At 42.1% G+C, this 20774-nt stretch overlaps 1 protein-coding gene across 1 annotated transcript; it reads right to left on the reverse strand.

Moving 5' to 3' along the window:
- Positions 1-6: 6 nt before the first annotated feature.
- Positions 7-7959, reverse strand: RYBP (RING1 and YY1 binding protein). The gene is made up of 4 exons (XM_057366413.1): positions 7928-7959; positions 6110-6286; positions 5901-5999; positions 7-1991 (listed from the first exon to the last, which is right to left on the reverse strand). Exons 1-4 carry the CDS (start codon positions 7957-7959, stop codon positions 1739-1741), a joined length of 561 nt encoding a protein of 186 aa, XP_057222396.1. The 3' UTR covers positions 7-1738.
- Between the last annotated feature and the right edge of the window lie 12815 nt (positions 7960-20774).

The raw sequence follows: 20774 nt of genomic DNA on the forward strand, positions 1-20774 counted from the left end.
AGTCACCAGTGTGAAAGGAACCTATGTCTGCTACTCAAAACCACACAGATTTTAAAAGAAATCTTAAATCAGTTGCCTCCACAAAGAGAACTTTCTCTTGCCAAGCAAATAATTCACAATATAACAARCAGGCACAAAGTTGTCAAAATGTGGCCCTCTTTCATCATGCCCAAAGTTATGCATTTGATGTCAGATGAAGCCACAGCCTCTGTGCCTGAAATTACTGCAAAGCACCCTGGGGYCACTAAATAAAGATGAAAAGGCAAAGAGGTTTGGGGTTTGTTTTGCTTTTAAAAAAAAAAAGTTTGTTTCACCTCTTCAACCCAGTGTTTTAGCAGGATAATGCATGGAAGGTAAACTGTAAAGCAACACTAACAAGCCAGGAAAAGAAATTATAGTCTGGATAGCTTTAGAGTAAGAATGAAGGAGATGCTGGTCACGAGCATGAGCACACGTCACTCACTTGCCAGCATGAAAACTTTTCCCTACTTTTGCTCCCACAGCAGGAGATTCGGAAGTGTCCAAACGCTGACAAGCCCATCACTGGACTGTTCAGAAACCACTCTTGGGATACAGATGGATTCCAAGGGTAAGAGCCACCCCAACAGCATGGACAGGACAGATGGAACAGGGCTGACAAGCACCGACCCACACGTGGCTGGAGCGAGCCCCAGCTCGGTTCCTGAACTCGGGATTGCTCCCAGGCTTCCTGCTGCCTTCAACCCACAGCAACCACTCCAGTTCTTGTTGCCTCAGGGACTGAGGCTGCTGGAATTCATTACCACCACCAACACGTGTGGGACTGGCTGTGCATGACACAGCCGTGCTCATGTTACCAAACACATGGAGCTGTGGTGGAACCCCAGCAGGTTGGTTGGGAATTCTGGGCATGGACCTGCACATCACCAACCAGAGTGACCCAAGGGCAAACACCAGCTACCTGGAGCAATCCTCTCTCATCTCAGATCCCAAGCTGTAACAATCAAAACCGTGTCCAGTACGCTTTAGCCATTGCTTAGGGAGGAAACGGGGAAGGAACAATAGAGAGAACAGGTCCCATCCAGGTTCAAACCTTCAGGAACACTTTTCACCTAAGACCAGTTCCATTTCAGTTTCAGCACTTTCACAGAAGGGGACTGTCCCAGATCTTGAACTGTTCAATTATTTTGTTTTGTCACTTCACAGTGTTTCAAGCACCAGCGTTTCCATGTATTGGTTTCAAATAACCCTTTATATATATTTATTTATATATATATTTATATATAATTTATATCAAAACTGATAGTACACAGTATAACTGGAAGAAGAACTGAACTTAAAAAGGATATGTTGAAAGAGGATGGAGTTTGTGAATGCAATAAATAAAGCCCCCTTCCCACCCCGCCCGCTCCCTACCCCAAAACAAAAAGTTGTCATGTTCATGGAAAATTGTGCACAGCAGATATTATAAAAAAGTAGATTCAGGAGCACATCCAATTATAAATGATTGTTAGGAAAATCATATAAAACAATGGAATACATAAAAGTGTCAAGAGTAATCGCTAGGGTGAGAAATTCCTTGGTGGCCAGATGCCCACGGCAAGCAGAAATGATCCTGGTTGCATCAGTAAGAGGTCGATGTCCGAGAAAGTGTGTTCAAGCACAGAAGAGGCTCTCCAGGATTTGAACAGCGTGGGCAGGTGGAGTGTTTGAATTTCATACCCTGATTCATAGTTTCCACAACTCCATGTGCAATTTTTCAGAAAGATTCGTCATTGACTGCCGACATGTCCCCCTTGGGCGTGGAGGAACGGGACGAGCCCTTGTCTGTGCTCTCAGAGCCCGAGCTGCTCTGATTCTGTTGTTCTGATCCTGCACTGGAGGTCACTGTAGAAGACGACGTGGATGAAGAGCGAGTCTTTTCTTTAAAGTCTGTGATAATTACTGTGACATTTCCCACTGTGACTGCCAGCTGCTGTGCGGTACTTCTGTCCACATTTTTCAGTCTGGGTCTAAAACGAATGAGAAGACATTTATTAAAAGGATAAAAATAAATGAGAAAGGGAAAGTTTATTAGGAAAAGCATTTGAAAAACAAACTCGGTGCGACTTGTGCTCCCTCGCCTGTGCAGATGGCAGAGGTTGGGAGCAGAACCCGGGCAGGCAGTGAGTGCTGCAGAGCAGAGGATGAAGATGTGATGTGCTCCCAGTGCCAGCCAGGCTCCCTGTGCCTGTGAGGGCTGCAGAACATGCTCAGCCCCAGAGAACAACCTGTCTCACAAAGCTCTGCACAGGGAGAGCTTCTTCCTAATCCAGCCCTGCCAGAAAGGAGGACACCACAGCAGAGCCAARCGGACAGGAGCCAGACAGAGCGAAGGATCTCCTCCCCAAGGGGCAGATGAAAGAGTTCTCTTATCTAAATTCACCATCTCATCATGTGCCCTGATGTTATGAGACAAGGCTGTGACTCTGCAATACAAAACCACATGAAAGCATTCGGCCACGGCTCTTTCATTCCCACGTTGGAACTCTGCAGCTGCAAACAACACAGGCACYGGGACAACTTGGCTTTGCTTTCAGCTGCTTTGAGCTTATACAAATCAGATGCCCAATCAGCCTATGGATAAAATAGCTCAAAATGTTCCCTCTGGGATTGAGGCTGTTGTACATTCTGGATTTTATTTACAACAGTATTTTTTGCAGCCAGAGCTTTTCGTTAAGGAAGAAAGAAAAGGGGGGAAAAAGCCCACAAACCACCAGAAAAGAACCCACTGGTATTTATTGCTCAGGATTATCTTGGTAATTTGCATGCTGTGCTATCATTCAATTAGTAATGTAGCTAATAAGGGTCGAAGCTCTAGGAAGCTGAYATTCAAGCACATTTCATGGGCTGGTCCAAAGCTCTGCTTCAACAAGCCTTGGACACTCCTCCAGCTACCAGCAAATTCCAAGTCAGCTGCAGCGACTGCTGTAATTTACAGCTTTTGCTCCTAATTAAGGGTCAGGCTTAAGCAGCGGAATATTCCCAATAGGGAAATTAAAAAGGAGAGTCTTTATACATCAGTGAAAAGTAGCTTGCTGAGAGCTGCCTTATTGAGAGGGATGGGGGGAAGGTTAGTTTACTCTGGGATCAAGCTCCAGCTTTTAAACCACTCTGCCTTTTCTCCTCCTCACTTGCAGCACACACAAGGCTAGCACAGTAAAACAGAAAAAGAGGGAATTAAGCTCATTTTCTATCTGCCTTGAATACTCAACAGCTTGCAGTGGTAAGTTAAYAAGGAGAAAGTCCTCAAGTAGCAGTTACCCAAGTGGTGTTCCAGAACCAGACAGAACAGAAAACTGCATTTAGGACAGATGTACACCTTCCAAAATAGAACTTTCTGCAAATTCCCTCACCAAAAATGAAGGTGCTGCACCAAAAATAGTATTTTCTTATCTAACCTAGGAGGCTGTTGCAATTTTTAACAAGTACTACAGAAAAAGCGTTTTTAATAGATAGAAAAGACAAAAACAAAAATCCAAACGCTGCTGCACTGGGCTAACACTGAGTAAATACAGCAGCTCCTTTGCTCCAGGGCTGGCCTGTCCAAGCCTGGCGCCGTGCTCTGGATTCCCGGGGCAGGCAGACCCACACCACTCACACACACTCCCAGGAGCTGCCGAGCTGCACATGTAACCACGGGCGAGATGAAAYGATGCCACCTCGTTTGTGGCTTCCAAGAAAGGCCAGCTGGCTCAGCAGGTTTTGGGGTTTCCGCCGGCGCTCCGGCACCGTCTCGGCAGATGCCCCCGCACGGCGTTCCCGGAAGCGGAGCACGAGGACGTATTTTCCTCCCYGAGCCCCGAGTTCCTCTAGGAAACCCAGTTCTTCCTGTAATTTGCCTCGGTCATTTGTTTCCTCTYGTACTCAGAACCAGCCAAAATGCTGGCCCAGATACCGGAACAGACCCTGCTGCCTCCACCTTCCTGCAGGGTTGGATGAAAACTCCAGCTACTGCTTGTTAGAAGGCAGCTCTGAGAGTAGTAATTAGTTTTTTTAAAAAAAAAAAGAGAAAGAAAAATTGGAACTGCCAATGCATCTATAAATGCCATGATMAAGTAAAATGGAAGGGCTGTGGGAAGCAGGGGCGAGGTGCAGGATTTCCCCACAGTCCCACTCACAAACAGTGACAATGCCAGTTTTAGAACTGAGCCTTCTGACCATTTCTCCGGGAGGTTTTCAGGGTTTCCCCTGTACAAAGAGCTGATTAAACACAGATGGAAACCACCAATCTCTTCAGCACATGCTCACAAGTTTTGCTTCTTATAGAAGGGAAAGGGATTAGCCCACTCATGCGATTTTGCAAAWTAAAATACCCTGATGCTTCATGTTTATAGTGAGAAAGGTTTATGGCCAAATGAGTGAAGTGTTTCAAAACATTCAATCTGAAAGTACACAGGAAGGCATGGAATAAACCAAGATATTTTGTCAAAAACAGGCATGGTATCCAAGAAGTTTAAAAAGGATTTCTTAAAAATCCAGAGAGCCCTCAAAGACAATTTACAAAAAAACCCAAAACAACTGTTAAGCAATCTGGGCATGAAAAAACTTAYAATTCTGTAAAAATCAGCTCTTTTAAAAAGACTCTTGACAGCACTCCTGAAAACAGTGAATTGCCAGAAAAGTTCCACTAAACAAAACACTTAAAAAGACAGTTTAAAAATCAAAGGAGATTAGGTACTCTTTAAAAATACCCAGCTAGACCTGATACTATTAAGGCTTAATTAAGACTGACAAAAGCTTGCCACAAAACACTGGTTAAAAGGCTTTGCAGTAGACAGAGTGACTCCTTCAACGAGTAAAAACAATTATTTGATGTAATCTCTCAATTTAATATTATGTCATTAGTCAAGTGCATCAAGTCTCCTGCAGCCTAAGTCTCAAAATAAGTACCATTTACAGAAGAAGAGGACAAGAAAAGAGTCATTGCAATAAAGCTGCCTCTCTGTAATCAAATCAGGAATGGACACTTCAGTCTTTGGGGGCTGAGGAAGAGTTAACAGCAGCCCCTGCAAACAGCTCAGTCTTGCAGCACAGCAAATTTCACACTGCCCTCACTACATTCCAGTGGGTTACTSTGCAAAAGATATTCCCTCTCATTAAAGATTTTCATGCTGTTATTTTAAAAAAATCCAAGACAAGAGTTTTCTGCAGYCACACCTTGCCAACTTGAATGCCAACAGCAGTGCCAACCGTGTTTCCCATGTGCTTTACAAGTGTTTGCAGCTAATGCTGCCTCAGTTTGTGTGATTTCAATAAAACAMTTATTACAGCACATTTTAAAGAGAGATGCCATTCTTATACAGCCCACACAGGCAAAGCACCCAGTTCAGTTCTGCCTCTTGTAGCTCTCAAGTCCAATAATGTAACAACTGTTCTGTAATGCTGAATTTTTGATTTAAGAAATGGAAGAACAGTAGGAATAAACCTCTCTCCATACGCTCATTTCAAACTTAGACAAATATCAAACCAGCCACTTAGGCTTTYTGTTGATAGCAAGATCCCAGCAAATCTGTTCATGTATACTTAGTTCCTGTATACTTGGAAAATTATCTTGACAATTACAGGGACTGAATTACGGATAAGGAAGTAAAAAAGTAACCTTTGTTACTGCTATCGAGCCATGATAAGAATTTGATACGATTGCTGGTTAATGTTTTTCCCCCAACTGTGTTTACAGCCAAAAGCATTACTACCCAACTGACAATACAATTATTTTAGCAGAGAAATGGAAATGGAGTAGACAAGAGAATTAATATTTCCAAAGCCCAAATCCGTCCTCACTRGCAGAGTGTTTAAGTGCTCATAGATCAAAAAAAAGAAGTGTTTGCTTTTTAACACGGTTCTCAGATACCAAAGGCTCAACTTTAGCATAGAGTTACCTTGAAGTGTGATTTGAGTCGCTGGTCTTTGTTGTAGTATTCCCAGACTGTATGCTGTTTGCTTCACTAGGAGGATCTTTCACAATATCCGACTTTGGTCTGTGAGAATTGGAGGGAAGAGGGAGATTACGATGTTTAACTGCACAATTAACCAGTGCACAGTGCTACTGAAATCACATCACGTTTAATACTGCATCCTTCAAACTTACTTAGTCTTCTTGTTAGTGTTCTTCTTTGTAACACTTGGACTAATTTCCTTCTCTTTGTCAGGTTTTTCTTTCTCTTGTTTTTCCACCTTCTCCTTCTTCTCCTTCTTAGGTGGTGGTGGGGTTGCATATTGCTGGGCAACTTGTTGTGCCACCAACTGAGAGTTTATTCTAGGTTTTCTATAAYGACAATGAAAAGAGAGATCTATAGTCAGTTTTACACAGTAAAAATAACTACACTCAGAGCAGTATGAAGATTTATTTTAGCAACCAGGGAAGAACACTCCACTTAAAGAACCAAATGGATGTCCTCATTTGATATGAAGTACTACTGCTGTAATCAAACAAGACAGAAATGTTAAATAAATACTCAGAACTGCTGTTTCATCAGGTTTTAGCATCTAATGTTCTGAAGTATAATGCACCCTTTCTTCACCCATGTTGTGAAATCACAGCCAGTTCTGGTGGGACAATAATGAAAAGAAGCTGCCAGCCATGCATGGTGGCTACGCTTTAAGAAAAGGAACAGAATGTGACAAAAAAAGTTTCCTGATAAACATCAGCCTTCATCACATCTTTCAATTTAATTTCTCAAACGAGCTTCTGGTTCAGCAGCAGCAAACCTTGCACAAATAACAAAGAACAAGAGAAGGTAACTGAGCTGCCTTTGTCCCAAAGCTGGCTGGCAGGAGCACAGAAGAAGCACAGGAGACAAGTGGGCATTGACAGTGGCACTGGGAAGGGCAGTGCCAGCCTCCGACACACCGTCCTCACACCATTGTCTGCATCCCCAGTGTGCTCAGACACAAACCACAGCAAACTGCCTTTCAAAGGCTGCTCACACTGCAAATTATGGCTTGCACAGAAGGAGCTTCATGTGTAACCAATCCCTTGGTCCTTGCTCTGCACACATCCTGCAGGAATAGGTATTTTTGTCTCTCCTACATTCCTCATCCGAACTCTGAGGCCTTCTCTTGACAACTCAAAACCTCTCCCCCCGGGCATATTACAAAGAATTTACACTCTGAATACTCTGACTATTCACGATTGATTTGATCCCTTCAACATGCCAGAAAGATCTGTGCTCCCCGTGTCCACACAGCTTTTGGGAGAGGAACAAAACCAGGTAATCAACGCCGTTAGTCGTCCATAATAAACCAAATACTAATTGCAACAGTTGCTCAGACTTGTCCAGAGCTGTTAAATTGTTCATAAATACTATTCAAATTTTGTACATAGATCAGAAAACAACAGATTGTCAGTGAAAGCTGCACCCAAGTACCATCAGCTCTACAGCTGGCACACAGAACCCCAGGGGTTTGTGCTGTAGAGCTCCTTAYCTGCACCCAGCTTTTACTATAAACATCTAGAGAGATTTCAAGCACCTACTTAGTGGTTTGATGCGTTGGAAAAAAAGTATAAAACATTAATTGCTCACACATAACATCTGCACTGAGAGATGATACAGACAATGGAACACCCAGAGAATTTCTACTCCCTGTCATGGGAAAATCCAAGTATCTCTAAGCTTCTCTTGGTACTGATTTCCTGTATAAAGGTAYCAAGATGTTCTTACTGAAGCCAGATATACCCAAGTACCTCATTTCACTACCACAGATCATTACAAAGTGTATGCAACAGGTTGTAAACAGGCCCCTGACCCATYCCAACAGCTCTGGACTTTTCACCCAACACAGAAATCATAACTCAGTTGATGCTGATGCTACAATCTGTACACACGTCTGAGTGAACAATKATCAGGTTTTCAGCCTTAAATAACTGTGATACTGAAACGTTTTGTTGATCAGATCAAGCAGTTACCTGTTCCACAGAACACTGAAGATATCTAGCATCCTTGATACACAGCAATTTCTGTCTGTATGACTGAGAATAAACACGTAAAAAGAAGTGGTTTGGTTACATGGAAAAGATTTTCAGATTGATGCAACCACACTAAAAGCTGACAACAGTAACTTGTGTCAAACAACCCGCTCACCGCTTACCAAAAAAAAAGATAAAATGTCAAGAAATCTTCAAAGAGAGGGCAGATACTATCTCCCTGCATGATTATCCATGATTAACCTCACTGCTTGAAGCTGCCACTTCTGCCCAGACTTACAGTTCTTTGCTGTTTATACAACCAGCTAAGTCAGAAACCCGAGCCATTCATGGGAAATCCCAATTCRTGAATCTGAGAGCTCTTCCCACTTTGCAGACTCTGATGTGCTGCTGGTGATGTGATTTCCAAGCTTTGTGCCCAACCTGTGCAGCTGCTGAGCTGCCCTTCCTGCTGCAGGAGTGCTGCACTGCTTGAACAAAGATACAAATTTTAAAATGCAAACTAAAATAAAAACCTAACCCACACAAATAWGTCACACTGTATTTCCTTAGAGAAGGCTAGAATGCCAACAGGACCAGCCTTAAAGCACTCCTGGGGAGAGACTGCCCTGTGCTCTTCCTCTCCTTATCTGAGCCTGTGACAGCACACTGCATTTATTAAGTCTTACAATCTTCTGGCCAGCCACTGACCTAACCAGCACAACTTTTCCAAAATCCATATTTATATATTCCTTTTTTACTCACCAGGATGGCTTGCTGGCAAGGGCAAACCCAAAACTGGAAGGGAAGAGAGCAGGAAGCAGAGCCAGCCCTGCTCATGGGGTCCCTCCTGCCACAAGGACAGGAGCAGAAAGCTGCTGTGACTTGGGTCAACAAGTAAGCATCTTTCAAGATCTTTTTTTAAAATCTTCAAGATTTTTTTTAAATAATGCAAATAACCCAACAATTTTCCAGTTCCTAATCTGACCGTTTCACCCACGCCAGCAGCAAGCTGAGGAAAAGGGTAAAAACAAGTAATTTAAGTAACTGGCATAGTAATAGTAATAATAATAGGAGTAATAAAATCCTTCAAGTAAGGCCCATGCTGCCACTACAGCCAGCACACACTGGTTAAAAGCCCTTTACTAAAAAGCCAAGCAAAGCAAGTCGAGCAGCACATTTTTAACCACAGCAAGCTATAACCATAGGGAACCACAATTGAGTAAAGCAGCTGCAACATCCAAAACTTRCTCCAAGTTTCCCTGCCTACCAAAAATGATTTATTTGGCTGCCTCCAAAGAGAATACTTCAACTCAAATACACCACTATTACATTAAAGTAGTTATCACTTAAGYAGAACAATCTGAACATAAAGTTGTAACTAATTCTAAACTTGATTGGTAAGAACAAACAGCTACAGAAACAAGKATTAACCATTTTTTATCCCAAACTCTTCATACCAGTTTACTTTCTGCAACATTAAACTGTTCAGGTGCACAAAGAATAYATCTAAGTGACAAAAATCAAACCCTAACTCAGCCTCTTCAAGCTTTCTAACCAGCACTCATGCTTAAGGAACAASTATGTTGTAACCCACCAGAAGGTTTAAAGAATCAACACTGCTCACAGCCCACAGCTARTAAGCCTCAACTTCTCCAAAAGTATCTCAAGAGATGCAATACTTAGTTCTTGAATTTTCCATGCAAATATCTGAAATAGGTGCTTTCTCCTACCTGAAACTTCTTCATGACAATAAAGTTAGGTTTTGCTTGGGCAATTTTCCCCTAATTTAGGTGACAGCCTGAGTAAAGAATGAGTAAAGATCCAACAATGATGTAGCAAACTAATGAATATCATCATTTTTCTTTTTACAAGACGAAGAGGATTGCCTTCTCCCCCGCTAAAACTAAGAGTAATTAAACTAAATTAAACTGAGCTCTCAAAGTTATGTACAGACAAACAAATTGTTTCACATTAATTGAACTGTAGTTTACATCCCAGGAGCAGATATTTGCAAAACARCTCATGACCTCTGCAGCAAGGACACGCTGCTGCATGAAAAAGCTGAAATGTATTTGTCTGCTCTAAGAATGGCTGTGGCACCTGGGTCTCTTCACCATCAGCTCCCTTAAATGAYACACACAAATAATCTTTATTACCTTTTAGTAACAGATTTCACAGAAACATTGTGCCTGCAAATACATACCGTATGCAAATACACAAATATATATATATACACTGCATGCAAATATTGTACCCTCAGACTGCCATATGAAGAGACACTGGGATGTTTGGCTCATGGGAAGTGGAATAAATGCAAGACTTTTCTGAAGGGCTCACTGCCTACATTGGTCTAATCTTTAAAATAAATTAAAAATTTAAAACCGAACTGTAACTTTGAGGTTCTGACAGGTAGTGTTTTACTACTTGCATTTCTTTCTGTGTCTCAAAGCTTCCCTTTAAAGCCTGCCTCAGAACCAAATCCAGCATGGACAGCCAGGAATTCTGCTGCTCTACTCATAACCCTGCAACCAGGCAGTGGAGCAGCACAAATCACTGCACATCCAACACGGGAGTTACTCAGACCTGGATTTCAAGAGGGATACAGGAGGATAAGTTGCACCTCATTTTTTATGTGACTCTAATTTCTGTATCTGTTTGGGATTTCTCTGGCCCCTCTGCCTTGAGGAAAGGGAAGGCACCTGCCTTGTGCAGACATTGTGGAATGGAGAAGTGGAATTGGGCTTTATCCCTACAGCAACGCAGACCTTGGGGGACTCCGGCAATCCACAGGAACGTGGATCTAATTACAACTGCTCTGACTTCCCTACATCTATGTTATCAGAAGAATGAAAGTGGCATCGAGTGGGATTTCAGAGTCAAAAGCCTCATGTAACATGAAGTAGGGAGGATTTGGATAATTTCATGCTGTTCTGGCTTTGATGCACGCGGCGATACCAGCCGACCTCTGCGCTGCTCCGCAGTTCTTTGAGAAAATCTGTTTCATGCACTGTGCAGTGTGAAGTACATGATTATTTTAATAACCCCAGTCACACATGAATATATCTTGGCTCAAAGAAAAACAAGAAAACAAGACTAAAAGTATTTACAGTGTTTATAAAACAGTYAGTGCCAAAACAATAACACAACAAGCATCCTTCTGAGCATAAAGCAGGGTTAAGCCATGAGCACAAACTAAATTAACATCTCCTCAAAAGARTTTTACATCCAGAAGAACCAAAGCCTTGGAGAAATTAAGCTACAAGCATGATGGGGTGAGCCCCCATTCCTCCAGGGGAAATAATGCATATTTTCCAGCTCATTTGTGRTGACCACACAGTCCTTTTTAGCAACAAGAACAAGGATGAACGGACACACTGTCCTTAGTGCAGAGCTGCAAAGCAGTAYGGAAGCTGTATACACTTATCTCAAGTTCTCCAAGTGATCCAGGAGTACAAAGCAACAATATCAACAGTAGAAGATGACTGGAAGGACAAACTGCAAGAAATATGTGACTGAGCAGTATTTTGTTGAAAGAACAGAATTTTCCTTTAACACTGACGTGCTAGCATTGGGTTTTTATTTAGAAGACAGATGTTTAAAAATACAGAAGTTAATCTAAGGAACACCCACTTGTGGGCCCCAAGTGCTGGGCACAGCAACATGTTTGAAAGACTCCGTCTGAATATTTTAGAAAAACATGAAAGAAAATAACAGCTTCACACAAAGCAAGCAACTGCTTGCCACAAAATAAACTAAGTACGTCTAAAAGTGTACAGTCACCTCCACAAACTGTTCAACTGCTCAATCCTCCTTGACCATCCAGCCCCTGTCTTCTGCCTCCTCGGAAGAGTCAAGAACAGGCAACAGAGAGATAARGAAGCCTCAGCTTTGCTGATAACTACTCCTGGCCACGACAACAAACCTTGAGCTGTTCACATTTCAGAAGAGTGTTTTAAACTTTTTGTTTGTCCACCAGAAGTTTTTAGACTTCAGGTCACTTCTCACAGATTGAACAACCCTCCTCCCACCCCCCAACCCCAACCCCCATACTTATGTTTGTAAACTTTAAAAGATTCAAAATTATTTTCAGTATTTAATATTTACTGGGCTCACACAAAGCTGTCAACTCTTCACCTTTTTGGATGAAAGCCTGCTTTTCTTCTATTTTCCCCACTTTTCTTTTGAATCAAACAAGAACGAGAAAGTTATTAAATGAAATGCAAACTGTCACCTGCATATACAAACAAGACAGGCATTACTGGCTGCTGGGAAGTATCTGGTCAATGCCACCAGAGAGCTGAGACTCTGAATGATGCCTGTAAAAAGAATACTCAATTCTTACTTGTCACGGGAGCCTCAACACTACTCATTTTTAAATATTTGGGCATGTTTACAAATCAAAGTGTATAAATAAAAGAGATTTATTCCCAGCATTGTCACTGCACAGATTCTGCAGCTCACATTTCTGATAATTTTTTTTGTGAAAACATGCAAAAACAGTTCTAAGAGAGTCCCAAAATTACTCTATTTCACTATGACTGCTCACCTGCACAGTGTAATAGGTTTTGCAATACTTTTATGGTTCTTTGTTTATATACATTGTTCCATATAATCCCATTGCAAAAGTCTGAAATCAGGGCCGAAAGATATTTTTGGAAGCAGTTTGACCAGACTTTTGTAACCCCAAAGTGGAGTACTCACAGAACTCCTCAAAACACACATTCTAACACAGTACAGAACTAAAAACTGCAAATACCATTTGCTGGCACCACCACAAATTCAAACATGACAATGAATCTGGACCATTCACCTCCTATCAAATTAAGAAGCATCTTATATGGTGCTTCTTGCACAGCTGGACTTAGGACCTGGTGGGCTGCCAGCAAGAAAGGAGCCTTGAGCCAGAGAATAGGRCTATTAGGGAATTTGTTGGAAAATTTTCAGCAGAGAAGCATCACTGTTTGCATTTTTGCAAGCATTTGGCCTCTTTTTTGGTTTGTTTTGGGTTTTCTTTTCCATGGGGAAATTGATAAATCACAGGGCAGGTTTTCTGCTTAAAAAGGACTGAACCTGAGTGACCCCAAACCTGGGTCTGTTCTACCAAGTCCCATGGGCTCTGCTCCCTGTTCATGCCTATCACACAACTACAAAAATAATTCAAAAATAGATATCTAACACTGTGGTGCACACGTTTTGGACCACAGGTTTATCCTGACATGCTTCTGTGGAAGGTTCCTGATACCAAATAGTTTTAAGATAGCAGCAAACAGCAGCTTCTGTAAACTCTGGAGAAAAGAGAGTTGAAAGGAAGAGTTAAACAGGAGTTGTTCTTCAAGCTTCTCTGCTACTGGAGTGAGGATTGAAAATAGCAGTGATGATGAGTAACAACGCTGAGTATCAGCTATTGGAACTGAGCCTGACGTTTACKTAAGCGCTAATACCGTGAAATTTAACTTACTGTGTCCGCAGGAGGCAAAACAAAAGTCATGCTGAAGTTCTGGAAGAAAGGCTGCTGTTGCTCCTTTCAGAGGAAAAGCCTGCCTGGAAGCACAGTCAGTGCTGGCAGCCTCACCTGTCTGCTCACCTGTAGCACCCATCTGAGCAGATCATTTCACATCTAATCTGCAGCTAATGATGCCAGCAAAAGCCCCGAGGCTGCCCAGAAGAGGCTCATCCCACAACTGCTGTCTCTGACTRTCCAAATCCCTGGAAAAAGCTTCCTTGGATGCTCCCAGCCAGTCTCAGCTCCATCCCTGGAGCTGCAGCCCCCACACTGTGTGGTGCCCACCTGCACAGCTCCCCTGTCACTGGGCAGTGCAGGARCTCTGGGTGTGTATAAATAAATATATTCACACACCACAGCCAGCAGGACAGTGCTGAAGAGCTGTGTACTCTTGGTAAGGATTGTTCTGTATTCATCTGCTGGAATTAACTTCCAATAGGAACATCTTTTAAGGACTAGAGTGGGGAAATGTGTGAAATAGCTTTTTCTGCTTTCATTTAAAAAAATAGCATTTCCTTAAGTAAGGAGTTCAACACACTTCTAAATTAGTGTGAAATTAGTAAAGAATTGGCAAAACACCAAATTTACCATGTTTTAAGACCATTTTTGTCTCATTTGATGGGGAAGCAGAACTGTTGAAGCGATCACAACTTCATTATGCTTACAAATACTATAAAATTACTACTTCTGATTCATGAATATGTTCACTGAAAATTCAGTGTYCAAGGCCAGGTTGGATAGGTCTGGTGAAAGGTGTCCTTGCCCAAAGCAGGGGGGTGGAACAAATGACATTAAGGTGCGTTCCAACCCAAACCATTCCAGGATTCTATGACTCCGTAAGACAAAAGTACGTAGCCAGAAATACAGTTTTTCAGATGATTTCTTGCTCCATTATTTTACTAAGAAAAAATTAAGATATTTTAATGATCCATTTAAAAAAAAAATCATAAATTAAGAAAATACAGCACAATACATCTCTYCTGCTTAAAAGTCGCAATATGAAATAGATTAAAATGGCATCAATTTCCAGTTGCAACATCACCCTAAATTCCAGCTGAACAAAAACAAGTTTACAACTCCCCTTCTTGCCCTCGACCACCAGCACTACTGAGGTCCATGGCAATGCACTCCAGAAAGARCATTGCTTCCTATTCATTTATTCCATTTATGAGGAAGAAGTTCTACAGCAGCAGAAAAATTATGTGAATATACACAAAAACCACAACTGAAATGAGATGCAACTGGAAATGTAAAGATCACCCCCAAGCCCAAACTTGAAAAGATGGCCTTGGGATTTCAAAATTATTCTGCTTAGGAATGCGAATTTCCTTGGTCACCAATAATTTTAGTTATACGTTGCAAATGCTGCACAAGCTTCATTTCTGGAAACTTGCTGCAACTGCCCTGCTCGTGCTATTGACCCATCACAGATCCACTYGGAGCTTCAGTTTAATCCATCAGTGAAAATTCCAATCGGTACTTGGTGCACTCAAAGASTAAAATTTATCATGCAGCTGCTTCTGGTGTTTTCATCTATGGCCATACCTTGCTGCAAAATACCAAATGTTCCRTGATTTACAAGGACTTACAAAGTTGTTACGGAAAACCACTGATCTCAGCACAAAATTTACTTKCCTACAAGCACCAGAATGATGATAAAACTAAGGCCGTTTTACTTGCTTGACAAAAATAAGCTGCTCTCACTAGCAAAAATCTGAAAACAGTTCATAAAGCTGGCAGCAACCAAGATGTGTATAATAAAATACACAGATTTACAACAAAAACAATTACTTAAAATACTTCTTCCTATTTGTTTATTAAGTTATGTGTAATCCTGAGAAAAGAGAACTGGCTCAAAACTTCCTGTTGAGTAACAAAGTGCAGTTGGCAGCATGAGGGGATAAATGAGTCTGATAAAAATTTAACATGTAGATTCCCCAAAGCAACTTCTCATGGTTATTGTATTATAAATTCAAATAATAAAATTATGAGGAAAAGCACTAAAGCTAGAGGCTAGGAATGCCAGACTCAGTGTTATAAAAGTGCCTTATCACTGTTGCCAGTATACATATTTCTGTTTCAGACACWGAAATCCTGACCAATAATGGAAATTGTCACGCATAATCCAGCTTGACATGTCCCATCTGTGAGCATCTGCCTCCAGGTTTTGGGATACTCAAGTCTCACACTTGAAAATCACAGCAGGAGAGAGACCAAACTTGGAAAACAAGGAACAAAAAGGAGAGATAGAGGGAAAATGAGCTCCCTACAGAAAAAAAAAGAAAAAAAAAAGAAGATATATCAGTTAAATTCTCAAGTTGATCCTCTATCATCAGTCCAGAATTTGGGAGAAGAATGTTTAAATACACATAATATTTACTGTTTGAGAAATGAAAATCATTTGAACACCCAACCAGTGGATAGAGAGGCACAACGGCTTTTCTTAGAAACAACGAAATAATTTCTATTAAGCAATTCTTGCAAAGTGCCCTCAAAATATGTAAGCTGGTTTATCASAGCAAAATTCCACTGTGCTTGCAGGACACTGGACTACTATACATTCAAAAATTAAGGCTTGTCTATCATTTACCAACCAGGATAAGTCCAGATAGAAGCAAAACGGGAAACTACCATCTCTACAAAAGATTCTGAATAGACTTAATAGGCCCCAAATCTCTAGGGATGCCATAAAAAAAAAAAAAAAGAAAAAGAAAAAAGCCAATTGAGCAAGACAGTCATTTTAATTCAGCAACATCAGACACTGCAGGCTTCACCTAAATGAGCAAAAACGGAGCTTTTCCAGCAAGCCAAACCTCCTTTTTATTAAAAGAACATCAATGATAGRATTTCCTTTCATATGAGAGCGACGYTTCAAGAGCCCTTGAACAACCAAGAATGCAGCTTTATGACAAAGCCCCAGCCTGCAGCAGCCACGCACTTTGAGAGAGACATCAGGGCTGCTCCAAGGTGGGGCAGACACTGCCCAGGAAGCAGACAGGGAGCAGGTCCCACAGGTCTCAGTAAGTGGTAACCACGTACTCCTTCACCTCTGCAGTGAAAAGGTCACTGCCAGCAGTTTAGAGAAAACCCCACTGCTCAATAACCCAGCTTGCTTTTCTAAACACACCAAGAAATAAAAGCCGCTCTGAAGGACGCGGCCGGCAGACATGYGTTTTCAAAAGGCCACCATGTGCTCCAGAGGAGCTCTTTTTCCCCATTGTGTTCTCTGAACACAATGTGATAAGTGAACACAGATGTAGCAGTGACATTTGGGGGTGTCCAGCTCCATGCTGGCGGCTCAGCCATCCTGCACACACTGCCCGGGAAAGCCGCAGGGAAAGGCAGGCTGCTGTCCATAGCTGCTSTGCAGGCACCGTGGGAACACCACAGCCCCAGAGAACAGCAACTTTTGCTTTCAGAATTATTACTCCTGGGCGTGAGGAACTGACCCAGATGGTTTCAAAATTTGCCAGGAAACAATATTACAATACTCAGTTCGAAAGCTCTTCCTCCCACTAGCTAGAAAGCCTTAGAAGCTACTTAGTAAACTTTGGTTCCCACTTGGAGTACCRGTGTGAGTTACCTGTATGTGCCTAGCATGATGATGGACAGGGCAACTCAACTACCTTTGTAAATAAAACTAGAAGAGCTTTGCTRCACAAGAAAAAGCCAGGAACAACTAATTACAACAACAGAAACATTTCCGAGTTCTCCAGGAGCCAACTTCTGATCTGAGGATAACGACGATAACTACTTGTCCAGACAAACCATCATTTTACAAGGAAGTTCTCAGATAAGATAATTTTGAGCCTAAAATGCTGGTTTTATTGTCCTACCACTGTTTTCATCCTGGTGACTCCTATTTTTCAGCTTTGCAAATACTCACATGGCTTGTGTTTATTTGTACGCACATGAACACACCCAACAAAAWTCCTGAATTTCCATCAATCTGATACAAGCTCCAAGGAAGGAAAGCAAGTGAATTCAGTGAGGAGTTCTTTTCTGCCCTGCTTCTTAATTCTTCCAAACAACTGTGGTGTTCCATCCTGGAGAAGTGGTTAGTCTCACTGAAAACTACCGGTTACACTGTGATCCTGTGCCAGCGGCAAATCACTCCAACTGCCCTGGCACCATCACTTAAAGTCATTTTCCATTTAAAGACTCTCCCATCAGCGCCAGCRCAGCCTTTCATTACCCATCCCACTTAATACCCACAATCTCTCCGCAGCTCGCTCGCTGGGTCTCCACTGCCCAGGCAGCACACAGAGACTGATGTGCGGATTATTGGGATTCCTAATGCTTCTCTCCCCGCTGGCCGAGCGCGGAGCTCTTGGCAGCCTGCCTGACCCGCAACACGTGTGGGTTTGTCAGCCTAATGCGCTCTGTCAGCTGCACAGTCTCGGGGCGAAGCGGCCCCGRTGGCGTGCGCATGGCAACGGCCCACGGCTCCCAACACTTCCAGCCACTTCACTTCCCAGCACTGGTGGAAAAGGAAGGACAGAACTGAGTGTCTGGGTGTTTGCCACCGTTTGATTTACGAGAGGCAAATATGTGAGGTAAGAACAGCAGCATCCAGCACGATCCTTTAACCAAAGGCTGGAGAGTCAACATGAGGTTTTCTCATACAAAACATCCGTCCTCGCTCCACTGTTGTCTTGMAATGACTCAAAATCTGCACATCAAGAACACAGAGCTGAGTAATTTCTTTTTATATAACCTACCTTCTGTTAAACTAAATAATGACAGTGAAAATTCAAAGATACGGACTCAAAAATTATTTGTGACCAAGTCAGTTGTCACTCGTGGGTTTAAGGGGTTGTTGTTTAACTGTCCCTATGCCTGGGATTAGGCATAGGAGAAAGAAATGAGGCTGGGGCATTTTTCTGTATAGAAAATATAATGAGGTATTTTTAGGTGTGAGACAATGCATCAGCCCTGTAAACCCCCGGTAAATTCTAACAGGATGAATATACAACAGGAAATACCACACAACGTGCAAATAGCAAATAAATGCAAATTTACCATCATGTGTAACTAAGAAGTGTCACAAAAGTGAAACTGATTTGTAGATGAATGAAATACGAAGCTGGCAGAGATCTTACTTGGAAATTGAAGAAAAGAATACACAGAATACAGCTGAAGTTTCACTTCCTCTGTACAACAAAAGAGAACAGAAAGCTCAAGAACAGCACATGGCACATCCTCTACAACCTCYTCAGACAACACACACTTGCCCTGACACACCAAGATTTCCTACTTTATATCTGATGTCATCTTACAGATATTTTGTGAATTATATGAGCAGAGGAAGATAAAACTACCAACTATGTAAGTAAACACAAGGATTTTTAAACAATGGATGACAAACTTTTTTTTGGTGCCAATAAACACATACCAATAATTTTAGAATAGCGAATATGGTAACAAAACAACTAAAGGAAAGACACTACTAAGCTGCTTTGGCTTGGGTTTTGGTTTAAGTGAATCATCCAGCTCCCAGTACCACAATACCTAGGTACCTCAGGCTCAGGTGTATTTATTAAGAYACCCCTTGATGAGGGTTTTTTTCCACGTAACTACAGGGGAAGTTTTTTTTTAGCTCTGGGACTATACCCCACTGGTGATACACATCTACCAGATTAGAGAAATTACTCGCTTCTGGAGATTTACAAAAATGACTCAGTGGGATTCTACTATGTTATGCTGCTTCCTCCTCTAATTTCTTACTGGATTTGTACAGCTAAACTCTTATCACTAGAATTTCCAAGTTAAAGCAAGCTAAAAACAGAACCTTGTTTTTACTCGAACACATTGCAGAAAACAGAGTTGAGCAACCACTTCCTAAGGAGCTCCAACCCGCACTCTGAGCAAAATTGGGGAGTAAAAGAACACAAGCTTTGGGGTTAGCAGAACTTTGTGAGCAATTACACACACATGAACCATTTAGAGAAAAAACAAGAAAAYATTTCTCGTCACCATCTCTTTTCATTATCTCCAGGGTCACTTAGAGCAGCAGCAAGTGCCAGGATTCAAACCAAACAAACCTTCCCCATCTGTCTGCAATGCCTGTGAGAGGCAACAGACAGCCCTGTCTGTTCCTGCCATTCCCAATTCCCAAACCCACCTATTCCCCCTTAATGAACCCAAAAGCCAGAATGGTTGACACGAATGCAGCAGCAGCTCCAGCACTCACGGTGAACAGCGAGAAAAGTCCTGAGTACTGAAGCCCCAGCATGAGTATTACCAGCCTGACCTGAACCCAAAAAGTCTATTTAAMATCTTTAAAAGCTGAGTAGCAACTTGGATAAACATGAAGGCTTAAGCTGACACCTGAAATTGGTCAATTCTATTAAAAACATAGGGGTAYGTGAGGCAGGAAAGGCTGAAGCAACCCCTTCATCTGCAACAACACAACTCTTTGATTTTCCACTAAGTTTCCTCAGAAGAAATTGAAAGCAATCAAATACCACAGAAAACCACATGGAAGTTATCATTATTGCACAAAAACAAAAGCAGAAAAGCTTTTATGGGCCTCCGTTTAACAAAAGAAAGTCCACTTGATTGACTTGAGCCCACACCCCGAGGCAGGGGCTTGGTTTGGTTTTGTTTCTGTTGATTTTTCAGTTTCCCTGTTTATTCAGCTTCTTCCCTCCCCTGGTGGCAGCCAGGGCAGCAAGGGCAGGCGGCTCTGTCCAAAACCAACAGGCAGCCCTTGAACCCAACAGCCACTCCATGCTGCTCATTGAAACACAGAGAGCTGTGTCCTTGTGAACCTGGAAAAAGCTTCAAGTCTTCTCTAAAGGAAAAGGTAGCAAATCACCTCAGAGCTTCCTTGAAAAGAATTCCTGTTTTTGACCCCAAGTGTCATATTAAGTTCAAAGAAGGTAGTGGAGGTGAAGAGGGAAAAGCCAACAAGTTACACAGTCAAAGCCTGATGTAGCTTAAATGCTACTTACACAGCAGTTAAAAAACTACCAGTGTGTGTTGGAAGAGAATCCTTTGCCCCTTCCCTTGAGGCCACAGACATTTCCCAGAGATGCTGGTTCAGATACCAAATGCTTGGGAAGCATCTGGCTTCTCTGCTCACAGACAAATGCACTTTGGTGRTGCTTCAGACAATACATCCTACACTGAAGTTTAACCTCAGTGACACCAATTCCACCAGCTTCAAGTGAACTTCTTTTGCCTTACACAGGCAACGGACTGACTGAGGCATCAGGGCTAAAGGCAGAGTAACACGAACCTTCAAAATACATTTGTAGCAGAAACCTGGATACTAAACAKGTTTTGCTCCTTTTAAGATCCAAAACAGTGCTCTTCTTTGCTGCCTTTAGGAGCTGTGAT

This window comes from Malurus melanocephalus, unplaced genomic scaffold (genome assembly GCF_030028575.1).
Source record: "Malurus melanocephalus ecotype Western Australia unplaced genomic scaffold, MMel_1.1 scaffold_64, whole genome shotgun sequence".
Classification (NCBI taxonomy): Eukaryota; Metazoa; Chordata; class Aves; order Passeriformes; family Maluridae; genus Malurus; species Malurus melanocephalus.

Bases quoted from the DNA above. Each gene is read 5' to 3' on its own strand.
- RYBP (XM_057366413.1), bottom strand. From the start codon at position 7,959: ATGCTAGATATCTTCAGTGTTCTGTGGAACAG. The intron at 6,000-6,109 runs GTAAGTTTGAAG...CAATTCTCACAG, and splicing joins AACACTAACAAGAAGACTAA to ACCAAAGTCGGATATTGTGA. The intron at 1,992-5,900 runs GTAACTCTATGC...CATTCGTTTTAG, and splicing joins GACTCAAATCACACTTCAAG to ACCCAGACTGAAAAATGTGG.